Below are 21,974 nucleotides of genomic sequence, written 5' to 3'. Positions count from 1 at the left end.
ATGAAGTCTCGGAAATCGTCACCGTTCGCCACTCTCTTCTCCACCTTCGGGGTAGAATGCAACAACACGCGTTCTTCTTTCTGCGTCTCTGATCGGTCGTGTACGTAGCCCAATCGCTCTGTTCCCGCTGAGGTGAACTCGAAGTCGAATCCCCAGCCGTCGATCAGCCCTTCGTGGCGATGCAGCGTCTCGCACTCTTTGACGTTCATGCGAAGTGCCAGAGGTGGTTGGTGACGTTGGATTTCCACTCGACGTAAGGTTCCATCGAGACCAAACATTTCCTCCTCCAGTTTCTCCAAGCGCACACGCTCATCAGCCGCGTGTTGATCAATGCAAAGCAGCAACTTTCCTCGAGGAGTATCGGCTTGGACGAGGATGAATTTGCGATCAACTTGACGAATCACCTTCATATCGGCGAGAGTCGACTTGCTGATCTTGATGGACTGCAGGCCGTTCAGAGTGTGGACATTGTCGACTTGTAGAGCTGCAGATAGGTGCTTTACTGGAGTAGTGGCAAGGCTGGACCAACGCCTTCGAGCACTTTGGTCAACTTCATCAAAATACGTTGACGTCACCGAACGAGAAGCTGGCTGCTGGTGGTGCAATTGATAGTGGTTTTCGCCTCCAGATTGTTTGCCGTTGTGTTGGTTCGTGATGGCAGGATAATACTGCGGGGTCTTTGTTTGGGTGCCGTCCTGGTATACATCCAGAAACGCCTCAGCGCAGTCATAGGCATCCGGTTTGCTGCTTAACCACGGCGTCCTTACTAACTGCTGGCACGCCCAAAGCCTTAGTGAGTCAAACTATGAATCTTTCAGCAGCATTAATGAAAACAAAACAAAACATAAGTTACCTGCACCGTATCGTCGGCTCCTTCACGCATCACGAGGGTTTGGCTGGAGAAGAAAATATTCTCTAGGTCGCCCTCCGTTCTGGAGTGTTCTTCCCGATCAAACCCTCTGTCAGCACGATACTCCTCGGGAATCAGGTGGGTTGCTGCGGCAGCGCTATCCTGCTCAACTTGGAATTCCATCTCGTTGTCTTTGACATCAACGCATTCAATCGTTTCAAATGCTCTATCAAAAACACAACCCAGGTATTAGTTCAACTACAGCAACCCGTGATGATCTGACGTACCGAGCAGTTGTTTGGCCACACGCGTGGCAAACAGTACAGACTTCGCTCTATCATGACACAAATCGATTAGAGCGAAAATTGATTCGTGCTAGGTGGAAGATAGGTTCTACCGAGACGTAGTCTTCTTTGGACACATGAGACCATATCGCGCGGTCTTCGACAGCACTTGATAGCAGGAAATCGTCGCCATCAAATAAATCTCCGTCGTCGAAGGCCATTCCTTCTGTTCCAGCGACGTGGTCGCTGAGAACAGGAAGACTCGTTTGGCTGATGTGCTCAAAATCCCCAAGTGGAGACGAACAAACATCATGTTCGCTCATCTGTGGGAAGCAAGAATTCATGACTGCTAGTCCTCCAGGTCGATCAAGGGGTTGACTGGTTATCAGTGTTGGGGGAGGTAAACCACACTCCGCAGTTTGCTGGCGGAGAGTGAGAAATAAAATTCAGAAGGGTATGATGCAGCAAGAAATTCAACTGCTGCACCTCGGTTTTGCTTTTTTCAGGAGAACTCAAGCTCTAACGACAACATTTTCCGTCAGTATGTTTTAAAAGCGCAGTGTAAAGATTGAGGCCAATTTTTACCCGGACAAATTCCCCAAGAAATTCCTGTAACTGCTCCGGGGCTTTGAAGAGCACGCGGTCTTCCGTTTTGCTCCGCAAAATGTCGTACTCATCGTTCGGGGCTGCGATCTTCAGAACGAAGATCGGAATAGCTGTTAAATAGGGGGACAAAGTTATACCTTGCCGTACTTGTAATTTTTGTAAGAGAAAAGCGGAAACTAAAGCCCACCTGATGAGCGTTCCAGTGCAGCGTCCGTTATTATCCTTGAGCACATCTGCTGGCACTCTGGTACCCACTCGTTCTCAAGAAACGCGAATTGGTAGTAGGTTTTGGCCTGCTTGATCCCTTGCGCCACCCCTTCCCTTCCTCTGGGAATGAAGGCGAAGTACCCACGAATGGAGAATGAACAACGCTGCGACGTGAAAGTCACGTACTGGTCATAGAGGGCTTAGCTTAAGTAGTCGAGAAAACGTCAAGTAGGTGAATAGAAGAAAACAAGACTTACGTTCAGCTCATCCCCAAGCATCGGACCGAAGTGAGTCTGGAAACGCTCTCGACAGGATTTCGCTCCTGGAATTATCATTGGTTGTGCGCCTTCTCCACCTTAGAGTCCAGACCAACGAATTACCGAGTCATCAACGGGCCAATATAGGAAAAAAATCCTCGCTTTATACCTTCAAAGTGGATGTCAAGCGATAACAATGGCCAAATCATCGCCATGCTCACGCAGAAGCTGCGGATATTCTGGATCACTTGTCTTCGATACTTCCTGTTGTGTAATAAGTCCTTGCGCCTCACTGGAAGCTTCCCAAACAGGTTGGACACACACACTTTGGTCCCTGCGTCGATAATCTGCTTTGAGGCAGCATTGAAGGCAACTTGCCCTTCCTGCTCAAAATTTCAATTTCAATCCACTCAAAGAACCTAACACCTTCCAGGATGGATTCGGTTAGACTGACCTTAAACACTTTCCGCCACGAAGTCCAATGGTCTTGGACGCGGCTTTCGACCTCAACCACCTTCGCAAGTGTGATCAGTTCGAAGAGAAAGGCGCCGCGAGACCCGTATGCCCTTTGATGCTTCTCAGAGTTTGCCGACGGTGACCCTCTTGATGAGGCTGCACAATAACCACAGGTTTAGGTTGAAGTGAGCACGGAATGTGTGCGTGCCTTTCTACCGATCGCCCTTACCGTAACATCCACCGACAAACTTGTAGAGATCGTCTGGCTGGATGCCATCACCTGGCCAAGACACCAACCACAACGTCAGAAGCACCACAAAAGCGCCACGACTTTTCTTCGGTTTGTACCATCATCTACAGCCGAAAAGGAAGCATCGGCAACGTTCAGTGACAGCCTGATCCTCTTCGCGTGAGCGTCGATCGCATTGTAGATGACTGTGCCGCCACACACACTGTCAACAGTGCTAGCAGACAATAGACAAGTAGACCATAGCGGGGTATACCTTGCTGCACGGCCGTCTCTAGGTCTGGTATGGCGTACGCGGCCGCCATGACTTCGCGAGTTTTCGTGTCCAATGTGTTGAGCGCCATGATGCTCCTTCAGCTTGCGTCCAACGCAGCAAATTGCTAACTGATAGAGCGAAATGCCCGAGGAATCAACTTGCCTTTCTCACCTGTCGCAGATTTTTCAATGGATGATTCTGATTGGCTGATCACTTCAACTTGGATTTATCGCTCACCTATCCTTTAGAGCACTAATCCTTCCCGTGCCAAGTCGATGACATAATTCTGCTGCTGCTCTTCATCCAGCAATTTGTTCCGAAGCGAGCTTTCTGGCTCGCTCTTCTTGCCGAGTTGCCATCGTCTTGGAGTTGCAGCTAGAGCCGAGGCACTTCCAGTACTGCAGATGCTGTTGCTGTTGCTGTTGCTGTTGCTGTTGCTGTTGCGACTCAACGTGAATCGTCGACGCGGCCGCCGGTGTCGACCGCTTGAAGGTGCAACCGGTACATCTCGAAGCTGACCCAGCAATCGACATGCGCATTGCCCATTCTGCGAGCTTCCCACATCCGACGCGGTTTGGCCATTCGCCGAGAACGTGGAGGTCAAGTGAGACAGCAGACGCGAACGCTTCCGTAACTTTGTCCTCGATGAAGCCGATACCTGCTGAAAGCTCTGAGCGGCCAGAGGACCATCTTCAGTGTTCTGAGAGGAGCTTGCAGACTCTTCTAGGATGACCAGCGGCTGGCAGAAGCTGATATTGTCGTCGTCGAGGAAGTACAGAGTCGTACTGCTGGCACGAAAGCCACTCGAATGCTCAAAGTGGTGGAGGAACCCAGCATCCATGAGCGCTCGGCCGATACGGACGCCCTCGCCTTTGGACTCCACCACCTTTAATTCTTTCATGCGTTCAACTGCGCACTCACCAGTGAAAACTCTGTCAGCGCAATCTGGATACTCAGCATTTCCCCGTTCAAAGTCGCTGAGTAGATCCTGTGCCAACGCAGCTAGAAGCTCTTCTTGAATTTTCTCGAGCTCGACGACGAGTTGTTGAGCTGTTGGACGCGTGTTTGGGTCGCACCTCCACGCACTGGTAATGAGATCGAGTAGTCTTGGAGGAACTACCTCGTCCATCGTGATATCGTCGTGGATTGGAGGGCGAGAACCACTCAACACACCTTCAAAAACGAGCAGGTTGTTGTTGTAAGTGTCCGGGTATTTTTCGCGGTCCGGGTAGAGCATATCCCAGAAGGTGATGGCGAGGGAGTACACGTCCGCAGCCTCTGCGTAAGCTGCAAGCCCAGTACGGCTATTAATCATCTCGGGGGCCATGTAGTCGACTGTCCCGGTGACTGTCATTTTGGGCTTGACAGGACCAGACACTTTGGACGCTGGACTATTGCCATTTGAAGTTGGAATTTCACTTTGTAGCCGTCGTGAATCACTGAAATCCGTGAGCTTGAGGTTGTTATCGATGCCCAGAAGGAAGTTGGCGGGCTTGATGTCACGATGTAGAAACGGAGGCGAGAAACTATGCACATAAGCCACAGCACGAGAGCAATCCAGCATGTAGGCGACATTCAGCTGCATCCGCTGAAGTTCCAGTCTCGAGTCACCGTTGCTATCATGAGCTTGACCTAGCCAAATCGTACGCCGATGGTCGACATACTTTCCTCGTGTTATCAGCACGTCCTCTAGCGTGTACGCACACAGCTCAGAGACTAAGCACACCGTCGGAGGACAAACGCACATGCCATAACACTCGACGATGTTCGGGTGGCTGAAACCTGCACACAGCGCTGCCTCGTGCGAAAATTCGCCCACGATCTCTTCAGTAAGATACCGCGGTGTGTACACTTTAACAGCAACAACCTTGGTCGAGCGCAGCAAGCCGCTGAACATGGCGAAGTGCTTGTCGGATCTGATTTTGCGTCTGAGCTCCAAATGCGCAAAGTCGATCAGAAACTCACGGTGCGTCTCAATGAGCACATGGATCCCGTGCGACGAAATGTCCTCGTTCACAGCTGTGGTGGCCGCTCGTAGATGCGAATTCGGTTGAGTGTGGACGACGTGTTGGAGCGAATAAACGCGTTTCCCCATTCCTCGCCAGTACTCGGTGTCAGCTCGGAGTATTCTCCAGATCATCAATGGGCACATGGAGCTCCAGATCAATATCGTGTAAGACAACACTGGATACAAGATCGAGTCCTGCATATACTGTTGTGTGATGCTGTAGCCCACGAGGAATACGTGATACACAATGACGAACCAGCCGTGTGTTCTCAAGACTTGGGGACTCGCTCGACCCGCCGGAGGGTGGAGAAAACACACGTACATCACGAAAATCAGCAGCAGCGGTCGTACTCCAAGCTTGACGAAGAATAACAATGTGAGATGCTGGGGTATGAAGTGGCTGAAAATCCACACCATTGGCAGAGTGTAGCATGAAACCACGAGAGTTTTCAGCACGGCGCATCGGAGAGCAGGCAGCGACACACTCTTCTGACACAGAAACACCAGTACGAGCGTGAAGACAAACATGCGGCCACAGTAGAAAAACTCTCGGTCGATATTCGGGAACCCGACAGTGTACAACTTGATCTTGAGCGCCACGCTGAAGAAGACGACGTAGATGCCGGCGCTAACTGCGAGGATCCAGAGTAATGGTTCGAATGCGGGTAAAATGACTTTACGGGAGGCGTGGGGGTCTCCTTTGAAGGCCTCTCGGCGGTTCACTCGAAGGTACACGACCAGCAGGAGACTCAGCAGACACATGAGCGCATAGCCGATGAGAGCGAGTATCTCGACCCAGAGCACGCCCTCCATGATGACGATCGGGGAGTCCGACATGACGTTGCGTTCGGAACCAAAAGCCGTAGCGATATTCGTCGAGATTTACCGCTAGAATGTTCAAGGAGTGCGGAAGTTTTGTCGTGAGTTTTATGCCCTTAGTCGTGTCTTAGCCTGTTCGAAGCGAGTTCAAAAATGAGCAGCGGGCGGGGAGGACAGTCCCATCCAAAGTACAGGTCAACCGGCTCAACTGCCCTCCTCCAACGGAAAATTTGGGTCCAGTCCGCTCGCTCGCGGCTAAGACATCGACCAGCGCGGCTTCCACCGCGCGACAATGATTCAAACGCAGACTCACACTCAAATCTTCTTACAGGGGGGGCTTCAAGGTTTAAGAGCCGAGTGATGGCCGTAGCTGACAGGCGCAGAGATGGCGACAGCCTGGTTTTGAAGCCCTCAGTGTCGACGTGTCCGGGACAGCCACCCAAAGTGCCGAAGTCGTCGCTACGGATCGATGCGTAGCGTTCGGGCTTCGTTCCACCCAGGACAGGAGTTTCACAGCCCCGAGCCCATCGAGTGCGAGTTTGCTGAGCCTTTGAGCCAACCGCTTGCTGTAGAGCTGGATGCGTCCAGTCTTGGGTCGTTTCACGGGCATAACTTTATGGTGGCACCACCGTTGGCTTCGTTGCGTCGTGGCATGTGCTGCATACTGGTAAACTCTAAGCGCCATCCTTTGACTATCGTTACCTCGGCCAGCAACGCTTTCACGAAATAACTTTGCGATTGCGTTTCCATAGAACTTGCTGTCAACGGAGAGACTGTAGCCATGATCACTGCATGGTTCCAGTCCCTAACGTGTTCACCTCCTGTTTGACATTGAAGCCCCAGCGCATGGATACCTCAGCTTCACAAGCTTTTTTCCTAGAAAGTCACAAACAAAAAAATGGCTACACTTTCCTTATAGAAATGCCTTACCGCACTTTTAGAAACGCCCAAGAAATGACCGAGAAGCGCCGCCATACGGGCGACCTGAACCGGCAGCCGATGCAGCGCTCACGGCCCCAAAGCTCAAGTGCTGGGGGCTACGCCACCTCGTTGACCCCCGGAAGCTCCCACCGCTTCAGCGTCCCACGTGCCCACCAGCTCTCGCGGCAGGACCGAGCCGCGCTGTCACAGGTTGGCTCCAATTCCGATTCCACCACATCATTTTTATTATTGCTACGGCTCTCTAATGAAAAAGATACAGCCTCGTGAAATTGCCTACTTCAGCAAATACGCAGACGAGGATGTGCGCTTCGACCGGTCCAATTTGGTACGTGGGGTAATTGATTCGAGCCATCCCAGAATTTAAATATCCTAACAAAGTTTTGATGTCGTTGTGGAATTTTGCGTAGCTGGTGTACAAGCAAGCAGAGGTGACGAGTAATTGCAGAGCTTCTGCATGCACTATACAAAGTATTGATGTTAATGTTGGTGTTGATGCAGGTTGGGGCAAATTTGTTGGATGGAATCGAGGAGTACTCGTCGAAGGACGAAACGGATCCGACTGCGCCGCCGGCGCCTCTCGGCCCGTTGTTGTCGGCGTTGGAGCATTTTCAAGGCGATAGAGGGGCCAAAGAGCAGCCTCACTTTGTCACGTTCCGGAACAACCTGAACAAGATCATGGGGGTGGGTGTCCGAATCGAGGATTGTTGGATCCTCGAAGTGTAGCTACTGATGTGATTTTGTGCATGTGGTGAATATGAACGCAGACACCTTACAACAGCAAGAACGACTGGACTTTCGGAGTTGAGAAGCGCGAGGGCTGCGTGTATTTGGACGTCCGGAGAACTCAACAGGACATCGAGAGCAATCGCAACCCCCACGAAAACCAACGCCGTGGGGCATTTGCTGGTCGGCGCTTTGAAATCTATTCGACGCATCCAAAACCAAGTTCCTCGGATAGTTCAGGAAGTGGACAAGGTGGCGACCAGCGAAAAGTGAATGAAGACGAAGAATTCTGCAGCATCTCGGCCATGACACTGGGCGACAAGGGACTGGTAGTCGCGGCGGAGATCGACTGCTACGAGGCCAAGGACGGCTCGTCTGGGAGTGAAAGAGAGTATATCGAGCTCAAGACTTTTCGGCTGCTGCAGCGCGAGAAGGATCAGTTCGTCTTTGAGCGCTTCAAGTTGCTGGCGTTCTGGATCCAGTCGTTCCTCGTCGGAACTCCGAAGATCGTCTGCGCGTTTCGCAACGACGACTTCGAGATCCGCAAGCTGCAGAGCTTCCGGGTCACCGAAATCCCGAGTTTCTGTCGTAGGCATTGGGTACGTTGGGGACTCGTGAACGTGCATGTTTGCATGTTACGTTAACGACATCCCGGACCGCCGCGACTCGTCGACCTGGGGTCAAACGCGAGAGTTCTGATGGGAATCAGCGATGCTAACGCTTCATGATACCTTTGATTTGTGCTGTGTATGCAGGACCCCGTCGTTTGCTTGAATTTCACGAAGGCGCTACTGGACTGGATCTACGAGCGTGCTGAGGAGGGGCGTGTCTACCGAGTCACGTACATCCCGCGGCAGCACGCGGTCGAGATGGCTTTGTCGTCGGAGCCCTCGTTCCTGCCTGGCTTGGGTCTGAGCTAGAGAGGATGGCCTCCTCTCACACATTCGTGCTACGCTACACTGTCCGATGCCCGAGCTATCGCTGCAAAGCGTTGCGACTGTCAAGTGGAAGCTGGCTTCGGTCATGTAGAAGCGTCAAAGGCTGTTGGATCGTGAACCGAAATGCTGGCGCGTAGGTGAGCCACCTCGCCCGTCATGGTTCAGTTGTATGCGTTATAATAGGTGAGTCTGACTATGCAATCGTCTTGGGCACGAACAGAAGAACCGCATTCCCTACAGCAGGCACGTGTTAATCGAACTTTTCAGATGCGAACGAACAACAAAAATTGATACCGTACTGTACCGCCGTATGATAATGCTGGCCGAGTGCGGAACGTCACGACGCCTGCACGGCACTAACACTAAGCGCCAGGTTTGTCGTGCATTGCGGTTTGTGGGCTCGTTGTGGCCTCCATAGAGCGCCTTACATAGCGCACTATCCAGCCGGCGTACCATGCGGAGCTTTGCCCTCGTCCTCTCGCTAGCCGAAGCAGCCACCAAAGTCTCTGCTGTAGGGGCTCGCTCATTCTCCCTTTTGCTCTTCACAGCATAGGACACCCCCCAATTCCCCAAACTTCAGCTTTCGATCGCAATGCAGGCGTGGAAGTTCGCGAGCGTGTTGGCGCTCTTGGCGCTGAGCCACCAGGTTGCAGCCAAGGACAAGGAGGACAAGGAGCGCCCGGGTATGTGCGAGGAGACCGAGGACTGCACTGCCGACGGCTACCAGTGCGTGGCTCTGCAGACCACGCGCTCGGACACTGAGACGGTCAAGCAGTGCCTGCCCAAGGAGCAGGACACGGACGTGTGCTCCGGCCAGTACCCCGGTCTGTGCCCGACCTTCTCATCCTGGGTGAGCCCGTACAACCAGATCAGCAGCGTCTGCACGTACAAGCCCGCGGAGAAGTGCGTGACCGGCACCAGCAGCAAGTCGTCGTCGGGCGACGGCGTTATCTGTGTGGCCGGCGCCGAGGACGCCAACGGCAAGTCGATCGACGTCATCTACGGCTGCGTGGACTTCGACACGAGCGCGCTCGAGGTGCTGTTCGGCGAGAAGGACGCCACGGAGCTCGCGGACGAGCTGGGCACGGCTTCGTCCCTCATTGAGAACTGCCTGAGCACCAACGCCACCAGCAACTCGACGCTGCTGTGCAGCGGCCAGGGCACGTGTGTGCCCGACCAGATCGGCTCTCTCTCGTACATGTGCCGCTGCAACGTCGGCTACAGCGGCGACTTCTGCGACAACATTGACTCGAACAAGTGCCAGCTGCCGGGCCAGTGCGCCACGGGCGTGTGCAACCTCGAGACTCAGGAGTGCGAGTGCGCGGCCGGCACCACGGGCGACCAGTGCTCGGAGTGCGACGCCACGTCGGACAAGGCTTGCAACGGCAAGGGCACGTGCTCCAACAAGGCGTGCGAGTGCGAGGACGGCTGGGAGGGTCTGCAGTGCACGAAGGAGAGTGCCAAGAAGAAGACCAAGTCGTCCTCGAGCAAGGCCTCGTCGTCGGAAGGCACGTCGGCCGCCACCACCAGCGGCGCCATGCCCCAGGCTCCCCTGAGCTTCGCCGCCATGGCCATCGCCACCATCCTCGCCGCTGCGATCTTCAACTAGGCGATCGATCGACCAAGATATGTAGCAGTAATACACCATTCTTGCGTTTGAGTCAACTGCAACTCGTCTTGACTTGACACTCCTCCTCTGCGCCATTTCCATTCAGTTTGCATCGGGTCACTTGATCGATATCCATGGCAGGCAAAAAAGGCACAGATACTTGAGCATGGTATCGCTGCTAGTGGAGTACCCTGACACAGTCGCAGGGTTGACCGTTACTCAACCACAATTTGTATGAACGTGAAAGCTTCGGCGGAGATCCAATCTCAATGACAAACCTAGCATTCCCAGCAAGAATCCGGTGGGTGCGACGTCGAGCCCCCTGGCCGTTTCGACAGCAGACACGTTACCGTTGTTGTCGACGCATGATTTGTGACCTTCAGTCCAGGTTCACGCTGCTCAGACGAAAATGCTGGTAGGGGCCATCCGTGAAAGGCCCACTACGCGTGTACGGGCCCTCAGCCCCCCATTCGTCATGTGTCACCGGCATTGCGAGCTCCCACCCCTCGAAGACGACCGACGGACGTAGGAGCCTTCCGTCAGCTTGGTTGTGATACGTTGCTGGACATCTTCACTCTCTCGTGAAGTGAACAAGAATGGCTCTCGTTCTGACCGAACGGCCAACGCACGGTAACACAATGCGTTGGCCGGTTGCATCGCAGTCATTGGATCAGAAGCGTAAGCGAGACGCGTGTGCGCTGCTTGAAATTGAAAGCGTCTTCAGCCGGAGAAAAGTAACTTGGTGCTGGTTAAGGCGATCGTTGCGTTGACTCAAAACCCGGCGCCAGCGGCTTCACCGACGTTGAAACGTCATGTTTGGAGGGCATCTGGGCAGTCAACGCGTGCCGTGCCAATGTAATGCCTCCCGCCTGAGTTGACCCGTAATATCGTCCAGGGCTCCATTGCTACGCTTACGTTCTCCGGTGTCCAGCGCAGCCAGCAGTGTCGCCTTTCCTCTGGCGTTTCGCAGGCCTCCCTCAGCCTCAGTTAGCCTGTGCTGCTTTCAGCGGCGCGAAAGCTGGAAGGAATGACGAGGATGGGATGAAGGAGGCGCCGACTATTCTCGTGCCCGCCTGTAGAGTCTTGGGGCGCACTGGCACTCTCGATCCATCCCAGTCTTAAAGTCTCCCAGGCGTTAGCACACTGGCAACGCTCTATCACCGCGGAGTAAATTGATCCCCCGCCAGCGTCTCCGGCCATTTCGGTATCGGTCAAGGCCACCGCAAACACAGCACAGCTCAGCCACCGACCGATTCCCATTTCGAGTCGATCTCCTTCGGAGAGACTGGGACTCTGAGCCCTCAGTTCGGATGACATCCGCAGTGACCCATCGAGTGCGCAATAGTCAGATCATCTCGCTTGTCGGCTACAGCGTCTTGTGCTCCTTCTGCGTGCTGCTGCTCGCGTATCTGCGCGTGAACCGCCATGTCGCCTTCAAAGGGAATGCCCAAGCCACCCGCAAAGTCATTCTACCAGCGTTCGAGCCATTGTTGTGGATCCTCGCCGTGTTCACGGGTGCCTTCGTGGTTTTCTTCTTCATCGCGCTGAACGTGGAGCTATACACCACCAACTTTCCCGCCATCCACAGCGAGGTCTTCTACGCCGGTCGACAGTTCGTCTTCGTGCTGGCACTCGTCTTCCTGTGTCAGAAGAGCGTCTCGGTACCCGCACTTCGCCGCGCTGTCGCCAAATCCATTTTGCTGGCGTCGTACACGATCCCCATAGTGTGGCTTCTCACTCACTTCCTTCCCGACGAGACGACCATATTCTACTTCATCAGGCTCATCATTCGTCCAACGCTGTTGATCTTCGTCGTGTACGTGTGCTTCGTCAACCCGCCGGCAGGTAGAGCGAGCCCACTGGCGCTACGAATCCACGGCGGGTACATCATAGTCTACCACGTTCTCATCATCATCAACACTCTACTCCAGAACTACGCGTCCGAATCGGGCTCGTTCGCAGCAGCATCGTACATGGTGTTGGCATGGGGGTCATTGAGCCCACTCTTCATTTGGAGTTTGCTGCGAGCCGATACCGAATACTGGAGGGGTATGGGCGAGCGTGCGTGCGGGATTCAGCAAGCAGGCAGTCAATCGGGGCCGACGCATTTGGACGAAACCATCTCGTCGAGTAGAATCCACACGTTGATTGAAATGCACCGAGACTTCCTCATCGACTTCGCGCATCTGGAGCTTCGTCGCAAAATTGGAGCGGGATCCAGCGCTGCCGTGTATAGCGGTAAGCTACGACAGCGCAAACCGGTGGCAGTCAAAGTGTACACGCCGACTCGTTTCACGGAAGAGGTCGTAGCTGAATTTTCGCACGAAGCAGCGCTTTGTGCCTCATTGCGCCACCCAAACATCGTCAAGTTCTTCGGGATGTGCGTCTGCCCTCCGACTATTTGCCTTGTATCCGAGCTATGCCAAGGTTCACTGGAGGATGTCCTGTACACACAAGCCAAGAAACGTTCCAAGCGCCGGGTAACTCGGTACTTACTAGACCTCGAGGGTGACGTCGCGGATATCGAAGCTCTTGACCGGCAGCAAATTGTCCTGAACATCGCGTACATGCTCGACTGCGCTCGCGCTGTCGCCTACGTCCACAGTTTCACCCCGCCGTTCCTGCACCGCGATATCAAACCTGCCAACTTCCTGGTAGACAACGAAAGCACCGTCAAGCTCACAGACTTTGGCGATTCTCGGCGTCTACCACGTGGACTGCCCTCAAGAACTGAAAACACCAAGGCTGATGAGCCACAGACTTCAATTGGAACCCTAGCTTCCACCGATTCTCCAAACCCCACCACCCCGCTGCCAGCTCCTCCACAAATCAAAATGACAGTCACCGGCACCTTAAGCTACATGCCTCCGGAGATGATCGGCTGTAGAACGGGATTGGCGACGTACGGTGAAGCGGCAGACGTGTACTCGTTAGCCATCACGTTCTGGGATATCTTGTATCCAGATCGCGAGAAGTACCCGGTCTCGAATCCAATGCTCGTGTTCGAGGGCGTCTTGAATGGTTGTCGTCCACCGCTCGAAGACACCGACCCGACAGACCCCGACGAAGCGTTTAACCCAAAGCTGCGAGATATAATCACATCGGCATGGCACAGCGACCCCAGCATGCGCCCAACAATGCCACAAATTGTTGCTGCGCTCGAGTCAATTCAAGAAGACCTGTTGTCCGTGTTGGCTCAGGAATTGAGCGACGACTTCGTTCGATCCGGTACCGGGTGCCACGTAATTCCCATGGAGAAATGTTTCACGGGTGAATTCATGGTTGAGCGCTTGGAAGATCTTGAGGTGATCGACGCGCGCGGCGAAGGTGTACGGCTGGGTCGTGCATTGATGGACGCTGGCTTCTTGCATCATCTTCGCCACGAACGGGGTTTTGAAGATTCCAACTCGATGTACTTTTTCGACAACAACAACATCAATTTGTGCCAGCCGCTGGCTATGCTAGAAGAGGCATCAGGAACCTCGCCCGAATCGGACGACGAACCTTACCCTCACCAGCCCGCGTCAATGCAATCCCGAGCCAATTCCAAGCCTTCCAGACGTTCGAGACTGTTTTCCCACCTGACCCCCACGTTTTCCACAAGCGGTCACCACTCCTCGGGAACTGAAAGTGCTGCCGGGGCAGCACAAGCAGGTGCTTGTGCGTGCCGTCTGCGTGGAAGAAGACAAAATGTGCCGAGTACGCATGGCCATGACCGGCATCACAAGCAACGTCGGGGATGGCGAAGAAGCCCATCTCGACAGCGACTCGAATCTGCTGGCAGTAGTAGCTGCTGCAGTAACGAAGGCAACGCAAGCTTCGTACTCTCGCCGAAGAGGTGGAAACGGAAGTCGAAGGGCAAGAAGGGGAATCCACTCACACATAAACTACTGGATGAAGCTCAGGACCACACGATCGACATTGTCGATGAAGAAGTAATGGAGTCGCTCTCACTCGTACGGCCAGCGGCCTAGGTACGCAATGTAAAATATGAGAATTAGTATTTAGAGCTCTTTGCATCGAATCAACTCAACCAGATGACCTTATTTGGAGTAGAATGACAACTCCGTTTCGTTGCGGGTCACCTCGCCGAACGAATTCTCCGCAGCCGCTTCATTGAACACGATGAAGTCGCGATCTTTGCCACCGTCCATCTTGAATAGGGGGCCGACGGAGATCAGGTCACCTCCGCTGAATCGCGTACGGTTCTTCTTTATCAAAGACAGCCGTTGAATACTCTTGGCGAGCTCTGACGACAGCGCTGTCGCTGAGGTGCACCGTTTGGTCACTGGAGGTGTCAAATCAACGGACACAGACGCTGGAGGAGCACTGATCTTTGCCGGTCGGTAAATTTCTACGCTGGGCAGCTCTTCGTCGAAGAAGGTCTTGTACAGCTCCAGACTCTCGGCAGGAACTGAGGCATCGCCGGTCTGAACGAGCTTCTTCATATTTAGCGTCTCCTCGAACAGTCTACACGCACAAGTTCACAGCAAAATAAGTTAGTCATACGCCTTGAGTATATGCGACTTCAAAATTGAATCACGTACTTTCGGTCCTCGGGCTCGGTTTTTAGCTTCTTGGCAACCAGCACTCGCGCCTTCACATTTTGCTCGAGACCGGTATATGGCCCAGTTTGCAGCTTGAACGTCGCGCCAGCTCGAGCTTGAGCCTCACGAAGGCTTCGTGCATCGTCAGGGCTGATTCGATTGTCTCGCATATACGCCTCGAAGTACATCTTGACGCTTTCGTTGTCGTTTTCCCATATTTGAGGCGATTGCTTCCCAAGCACGTATCTGTAAAAAAAAGATTGAAGTGAGGTCAGCGTGTGAAACCTCAACGCATGTATCCAAACTAGCCATTCATACTGCTGATAAACGGGGTCGACTGTAGGGGTGGAGCAATCTCCAACAAACTTCCGACGCCTGTCATAAGGAAAGATACACATAATCCTTTGTCAGAATCGACCGCCGATGCTGGATCAGTAGCGGCATTTACGTACCCTCTGCTCAGCACATAATCCTCGATACTGATTTGGTCGTCCTTGCGCTTGACGGCGGTCTTCAGAGCTGCCGATCCATGACCTCCGTACTTGTTGATGGCTTCAGCAAGAGCCGAGCGTGACGCACGACGAGACTCTGATCCACTAATGCTGGTGTAATCCTCCTGGTGTCCTTGTTTGTGCTCACGAGCGTTGTCCCGGGCTCTAAGGTTTGGCTTCGGCGAGTACCCCACTTCCTCTCCGATATCAGGGGCACTCATACTTCGATACGATCTGTTGTTGCCATGCTTTTGCTGTCCTCGTCGAGTACCTTGCTCCAAGTCTGAGAAATTTTCCTCGTCAACGCGAGCTAGCCCAGAAATGGACGACGACGATGGTGCCGACGTTAGATGCGCAACAACAGCACTCTCGGACCGTCTTTTCTCTTTGTCGGTCACCTCGTCCGATATCTCCATCGGAAGCATGAATTTGTACCCAAGCACCTTATCGAAAGTCGTCAGTTCCTCTGGATGATACATGTGCAGGAAATCGTCCGAGCACGGAGATCGGGGTGACGCTTTTCGATTTCCAGCACCGGATTGCTTCGAGCTGTTCACTGTTGAACCACCCAATAGTTCTTCCCTGATTCCTTTACGAACAACCTGATCGCACGCGCATGGTGCTTTTTCGTCTGGAGGTGGCAGACAATACTTTGGCCGCTCGAACGCATCCAACGGCTCCTTCCACCAGTCATCAAGTACCCTTCTGCACTCTCGAATATACGCATCACGTTTCGCTTGGTCACGCGCTGCTAACACCAAAACGTTAGCGTGGATGGACTCGTCATCGCTGTCGCCGGATCCATCACTGTCTTCATCCAGAATTTCCGACGATGAGCAGCAAGAAAGCTGCATAGGAGGAATACCATAAAACTCTCCGAACGCTTTTCGCTTGTTTTCAGCGTGAAAGGCGAGGTTCCGGCGCACATTTTCACATGCAGCCATTCCGTTGCGTACCTCAAAGTTGTGCAGGTAGTAGTCCGAATCAAGCTCCCACAGCGGCGGCGAATCTTCCTTAGGCACAAAGTGACCCAGGAAGATATTGATGGCGTCCTGCTTTGCCGTATCTGTAAATGAGTTGCTGTAGTACCGTCGAATGGATGTAAGCAGCTCGCGATGCTTGACATTTTCTCGTGCAGCGCTGTTCTTGACGTTTTTGTGGGCTTCTGACCCACCGTACTGCATTGAGATCGCATCACCCATCAAGGAATATAGCTTCATCAGAACGAGAACCAGTTGCGAGCGGCTCTCCAGGAGTGGTGTGTTCTTGATTCCCATCACGTAAAGCTGCTGCCCCAGTGCGCGCATTCCAACACTGAACTGGCTCACGTTTGTGCGATCCAAGCAATCGATGCAGTTTGTTCTCAGGATTCCTCGCTGCTCAAGCCAGTCCCCGGAATTCCTTGTAATTGTCGGAGATGGAGGTGGGTCTACCGGAGACACCTCTACACTGTCCTCGCCAACTTGTTGAAGATGGCTAGACACCGTAAACGCGTCCCAAGGTTCAGATGGTGCATTGGGGACAAAAGCTTGAGCTGTACGTCGGTTGCCATTTTGATTGATCTGTCGCTTGGGTGCGCTGCAGAAAAATCCTGTCTGGGTGAGAGCCCATACTGCGACCTTGTCCAACGAATGCAGAACGTTAAGTCCTTTTTGCTTTGGTCCAGACAACCGAGAGTAATCCAACGCCACATAGCGCACGCGATGGTCTGGTGGCATGAAGCTGTTTAGGTACTCCACCGCATTCATGTACTCGTTGCCGACAATGACCTCGCGTTCTTTCTTTTCGGACTGCTTGACGAGGTTAAGTGCCACAATTGGCGAGCCGTAGCGCGAAAACAAATCGGCAAAGTGTTTCTGAGTCGCAGTGTACGTTGGGTCGACGCGGTTGAGTACGATAGGCGGCTTCGGCAAGGTTGCTGACGTCTCCTGCGACCAGAAAACTGGAATTGATCCGCGGTGCTGCACAAAAGAACTGAATTTGCCGGGACCCATACTCTCGTCTTCGATGATCTGCTCAGTTTCGACATCGTTTGCGGCTTTACCGGTGTCAGCCACACCACGCTTCAGGTAGCGTGTTCCGGCAAAATGGCGGGAGCGACGTGCCAACAGAACAATACTAACGAGACGGCCGAACACCGAACACTTCCGCTGCTCGTAACACCCCAACACGAGAGGGACGACCAAATCAGCAGCAGCTCCCCCACTCAAGCACGAGCGCAACTCGCGGGTCAAATACGAGTTCCACGTGAACATCTCCGCTGGCTCTGAGTGTTCAGTAGTCATGTTGTGCTGCAGGGTATGGGTGATATCATACGAGTAGCTGAAATAGAAGTCCTTCGTGAGATCCAGAAAATGGAATAGTCCAAGGTAGCGCGCTTCAGCTTCCTCTTCCGGGCTGGGATTGAACCACCGGTTCAGTCGAGTCCATGCGCTCTGATCTTCTTCGGGGCGACTCAAGTTAAGTTGTTGTGTCGCCGAAATACCGTAAATCGAGTTGCCCCCAATATTCCCAATCTTGCGTCGCTGAGTGACGAAAATGAAGTAGTACCCTCGCAGGAATCGGATGCAGCCGACAATTGCCACAGCCGTGAACGCCCTCACCAGATCCCCAGTACCGTGCACTCGAGCAAGTTCCGCCAGCGCCTGCAATCTCGCCTCCATCTGCTCCCAGTCATAGACCCGCTCATCTTCCTTCAAAACCTCGTTCAGCTTCTTGGGTCGTTCCACCATCCGATCCAGCTCAATCATCCGGAACCGCGAGTAGTGGCGATCCGAGCACACGACGTAGTACATCGACGGCGTCTCGTAGATCGTGAAGCGCTCAAAGAGCGTCTCGCACGTCGCCAACGCCGGCTTGCGGCGTCTGAGTGTGGGTCGACCCAGTGTCGCTCCGTTCTGCGTATTGCCGGCAGCAGCCGCATTGGCAGCCAAGTTCAAGTTCAGACTCAGCGTCGACGACGGACGCCGCATGTGCTTGGGCCTGGTCGTTGGCTCCGACACGGGCGGCGTCAGCAAAGAAAATTGAGGCTTCACTCCTCTCTCCAGGTCCCTCTTCACGGCAATCAACGTCGTCATCCTGTCACACACACAAATAAATAATAAAATAAAAAGTATTTTATCAGCGTTGAAGTTCACAGAAAAGATAATATCAAGAGCTCTAGTAGAGTAAGTATTGCCACCGTACCACCAATCCACATCGTGGCTGGACTCGTGGGACGAGAAAGTTTCCTTTTTGCCGCGAATGATCGTCAGCTCGATGCAGTCGCGGCCGTCGCTGCGCACGTGGGCGAGCTCGCAGTCCTTGACGGGGATCGTGGCGATGCGGCTGCGGCCGTCCGGGTCCAGCGCCACCACCAGCTCCCCGCGCTCCAGCGCCAGCTCGCACCAGACCAGACCCCACTCCCCGGGCTTGTTGCGGTTGAACAGCCGTGGCGTGCGGCGGTAGAGCGGCCCCGCGATGCTCATGGCTTCCGTCCTTTTGCTTCGCCGAGAGTGACGGTCAGTCTGATATTGGTAAATCCTGTGTTGTAGAATATCGCTATTTTTGTATGGAGTTACATGGGCTCGGTTAACGCGCCGACGTCAAATGGATACGTTTACGCTGGGCAGCAACTCATTGAAGACGGATGCTACATATTCGCCCAGCACGTCGAAGCAGTCGGATACGTGTAGCTCCTGCAGCGGCGACACGGGCGGCTCGAGCAGTTGGTACGCGAAGGTGACGAGGATCTCGGTGGTCAGCCAGCAGCACCACGAGAAGTGCAGCGTCTTGAGCGACCGCGACTTGGCCAGCTGCTGCAACAGCGCAGCGCCCTGCTCGCCTGCCGCGGCGTCGAAGCAGTCGACGATCTTGAGGTGCTCGAGGTACGGATGCGCCGTCGTCAACTGCGTGAGGAAGCGGCTGGACAGACCCAGGCACGACACGAGACTGAGCGACAGCAGCCGCACTTCTTCTTGCGTTTGCACGATATCGACATCTTCAACGTCCAGATCCTCCCACGACTCAGCCTCATGCTCCATTAAGTGGCCGGGGGCGAATTGCCACGCCATGCGGTGATCCACCTCCGCTTCGTCGAAGAGCGGAGCCAGCGACTTCTCGTCCCGCACGAAGCCGATGGTAAGATGTTCTGTTGGCTGCAGCAACAGCAGCTTCACGTTGCCGTCACTCATCGTCTTGAATGCCGTCGTGAGCTCTGCAAGTCTCGACACCATCCACGGCTCGAAAGAGGCGAAGAACGCTTGGGTGAACTCACACGAGGAGCTGTAGAGGTCAAACGAACGCGCGATCTCGTAGATACACCTGTGAAAAGCGCAACCAGAGCCACCAACGGTTAGTTACGGGGAAGGGATCACTACCACCAGTAGATCTAGCCCCGCACCGCTCCTGCAGCGACGAGAACTCGTTCACTGCGGACGTCTTCTGCAGCTCCGAGGCGATGGAGAGCGCTCCCTCGCGCTTAATGCGCTCAATGTGGTCGTCCTTCAGGCGCGCATTGGTCCAGGCCGTCAGCACGTCCACGCGGACTCTGCGACGCACGGCATCGTTAGAATCAGCGCGTCGCTGCTGCTCCACGAGCTTCTGGTGCGCCTGCCTGCTCTGCGCGTTCTTGCGCGTGACCTTGGCCACCTCCTGCTGCCAGCGGCGGAGCAACACGAACCTGTCGTGCAATAGAGAGGTCAGGTATGTACGTCATTGGGCTGTAGCTGTGTTAGCGTTGCGCACCGCTCCTTCTTCGAGCCGTAGCCGCCGCATTGCCGCCCCTTGCGGTTGCGTCCCATACTCAAGTGAAGTGATGGTCGTCATTAATGCGAAAACAATGTAAGATATCAAATTTGTGCATGGTATCAGTTGTTTGCTGGTGTTGAAGTTAATGATAAAGCATGATCTCCTGTGTTGGAAGTAATGATCAACAGTAAACATGGATAAACCAATCTGAAGGTCGAGTTTGAAGCACTGAGATCCGACTGTATTGCCAAGCGAAGCAAGCAAAGTCAAGATCCCGTCCGTTTGGCCCGGCGGCTGGCGAAGTCCGTCGACGAGAGCGAGGATTGTCATGACGAGCCAGAGCGAAGGAGCAGACTGACGCATTGAACGGCCATGCTCTAGAGAGGAACAGAGAAAGAAGCATTCGTGGGAGCTCGCCAAGCAGGTCGAGGGCGGTCCGATGACCGATGCATCGCTTTACGGAGCTCGCAACGCTGATCAAAGAGAGCGTGGCGCTATCGAGCGGTCCAGTGTCACACGATTTCAATTCACACGGTTCAGCTATAGCTGTGGTGAAGAAGTACGATTTGAATCAGTCGTTCTGCTGCTCGGCTGGACAAGTTTCCTCATTCTGTACCAGTAAGCGGCAGCAGGCAAACACCAATAGAGAACACAATTGTACTCACATCGATCGTCTTCGAGTTGAGGGCCTCAACAGCTATGTCCTACGGATAGAGTTTGGGCTTGAATCGCTGCTGTACATGTCCTTGTTCGGCAGTAACTTACTTTACTGCCAGTGAGTGGTCTCGTGCAGGTCGTGCAACTCTCCATATATCATGTCGCTTGCTGCAGTGCCAGCGCCAAGCGCACACAAACAGTGTTGCAGTTGCCGCCACCACAGCCCAAGTTGGGCTGCCCAACGATCTTCACTGACCGTGCTAGCACCTCACTCAACATTGCTGTCCGTTTCAGCGGCACCAACTCGGAAGAAAAAGAACCCAGCGACCAGCAACGGCCGCGTGACTCGAGTGGCCATGATCGATGCTTCAGGATCGCGGTTGCAGGGCAAATACCGGCAAGGCAATCTTACGCATGCAGCCGTCTCTGTGGCCATCCATACTACAAACCCAGCCAACGTTGGTCTGGCTGCATTAGAGCCGCCTGAACGAATCTCGTGCTCTGGTCGGATGTGACAAAGTCGATGTCGCGATCCGACCACGCCAAGAACCAGCTGAAAAATGATATGAATCGCCGCAATACAAAGTCGAAGTCAAAATGTACAACATTTTTTCCGACCGCTGGCATCATTTAACGTTTCGCCGCGTGGATAGAAGATCAAATGCGGCCGCCCCTGCGAGACCCACGCGCTTTCTCGGGCTGCAGGCGCTCTGCCGCCAGCTGCCGCAGCAGCAGAATGCGCCGACGGACGTCTCTCGTCACTGTGGCGACTGCTGCGGTGTTGGTTCTGCTGCTGTTGGTGGCGCCAGCGGCTGCCAAGGATGTCGTCGCGCCACGCACGAAAGGTAGGCACTCTTCTGCGTGTTATGCTTTAACATCTTTATATAATTTGTTAACACACACTTGTATGATGGTTTAGACAACAATAACAAGATCATGGAGATGGCGGTGACGATGGCCGGCAGCGCCGTCGATGACGTCGTGGAGACGCGTAAGAAGCCCAACAAGCGCAACAAAACGCACCAAGAACCCGAAGTCGGTACGTTAAATGCACGGCGTAAGAGCACCTCTGCGTGTGTTCAAACGTTGCCTTCGCCACGTAGAAATGCTTTTATTGCTTTTACCTTCCTCTTCTTGCAGCGTAGCTTGGGTGGCAACTCCCTACTAAAGCGGCCTTCCCCTCGCTTGCTCTGTGTGCTCTGAAGTGCTTACTTTTGTGCTTGCGACGGGAACTGCAGAGAGTTTGCTGGCGGACTTCGACCACGATGGACACGTGGGGCGCCGCGAGATCCAGCAGATCAAGGACAAGCTGCACCACCTTTTGGACACGGACGACAGCGGCGGCTTGG

General features: G+C 54.0%; 6 protein-coding genes across 6 annotated transcripts; 3 read left to right on the top strand and 3 right to left on the bottom strand.

Moving 5' to 3' along the window:
* Nucleotides 1-2,323: 2,323 nt before the first annotated feature.
* PHYSODRAFT_481230 (hypothetical protein) lies at nucleotides 2,324-3,251 on the bottom strand (the record flags this gene model as incomplete). The annotated part of the gene is made up of 5 exons (XM_009523109.1): nucleotides 2,324-2,587; nucleotides 2,659-2,816; nucleotides 2,890-2,940; nucleotides 3,009-3,095; nucleotides 3,149-3,251. The coding sequence occupies 5 exons, from the start codon at nucleotides 3,249-3,251 to the stop codon at nucleotides 2,324-2,326; spliced, it is 663 nt and encodes a 220-aa protein (XP_009521404.1).
* A 156-nt stretch (nucleotides 3,252-3,407) lies between these two features.
* PHYSODRAFT_312229 (hypothetical protein) lies at nucleotides 3,408-5,984 on the bottom strand (the record flags this gene model as incomplete). The annotated part of the gene is made up of 1 exon (XM_009523108.1): nucleotides 3,408-5,984. The coding sequence occupies one exon, from the start codon at nucleotides 5,982-5,984 to the stop codon at nucleotides 3,408-3,410; it is 2,577 nt and encodes an 858-aa protein (XP_009521403.1).
* A 1,071-nt stretch (nucleotides 5,985-7,055) lies between these two features.
* Nucleotides 7,056-8,554, top strand: PHYSODRAFT_412584 (hypothetical protein; the record flags this gene model as incomplete). Its single annotated transcript, XM_009523107.1, has 6 exons — nucleotides 7,056-7,121; nucleotides 7,192-7,257; nucleotides 7,340-7,360; nucleotides 7,431-7,613; nucleotides 7,697-8,254; nucleotides 8,411-8,554. Coding segments are annotated over 6 exons (1,038 nt in total), but the record flags the coding sequence as incomplete, so codon positions are not given.
* A 631-nt stretch (nucleotides 8,555-9,185) lies between these two features.
* On the top strand, nucleotides 9,186-10,202 carry PHYSODRAFT_479939 (hypothetical protein; the record flags this gene model as incomplete). Its single annotated transcript, XM_009523106.1, has 1 exon — nucleotides 9,186-10,202. The coding sequence occupies one exon, from the start codon at nucleotides 9,186-9,188 to the stop codon at nucleotides 10,200-10,202; it is 1,017 nt and encodes a 338-aa protein (XP_009521401.1).
* A 1,310-nt stretch (nucleotides 10,203-11,512) lies between these two features.
* On the top strand, nucleotides 11,513-14,176 carry PHYSODRAFT_312246 (hypothetical protein; the record flags this gene model as incomplete). The annotated part of the gene is made up of 1 exon (XM_009523105.1): nucleotides 11,513-14,176. One exon carries the CDS (start codon nucleotides 11,513-11,515, stop codon nucleotides 14,174-14,176), a length of 2,664 nt encoding a protein of 887 aa, XP_009521400.1.
* A 69-nt stretch (nucleotides 14,177-14,245) lies between these two features.
* Nucleotides 14,246-19,936, bottom strand: PHYSODRAFT_297483 (hypothetical protein; the record flags this gene model as incomplete). The annotated part of the gene is made up of 6 exons (XM_009523104.1): nucleotides 14,246-14,672; nucleotides 14,750-15,124; nucleotides 15,202-18,746; nucleotides 18,843-19,542; nucleotides 19,622-19,875; nucleotides 19,901-19,936. 6 exons carry the CDS (start codon nucleotides 19,934-19,936, stop codon nucleotides 14,246-14,248), a joined length of 5,337 nt encoding a protein of 1,778 aa, XP_009521399.1.
* Between the last annotated feature and the right edge of the window lie 2,038 nt (nucleotides 19,937-21,974).

This window comes from Phytophthora sojae (assembly GCF_000149755.1).
Source record: "Phytophthora sojae unplaced genomic scaffold PHYSOscaffold_2, whole genome shotgun sequence".
In the NCBI taxonomy this organism is placed as follows: domain Eukaryota; phylum Oomycota; class Peronosporomycetes; order Peronosporales; family Peronosporaceae; genus Phytophthora; species Phytophthora sojae.
Note: the sequence above shows the minus strand (reverse complement) of the source record. Positions and strands in the feature narration are given on the sequence as shown.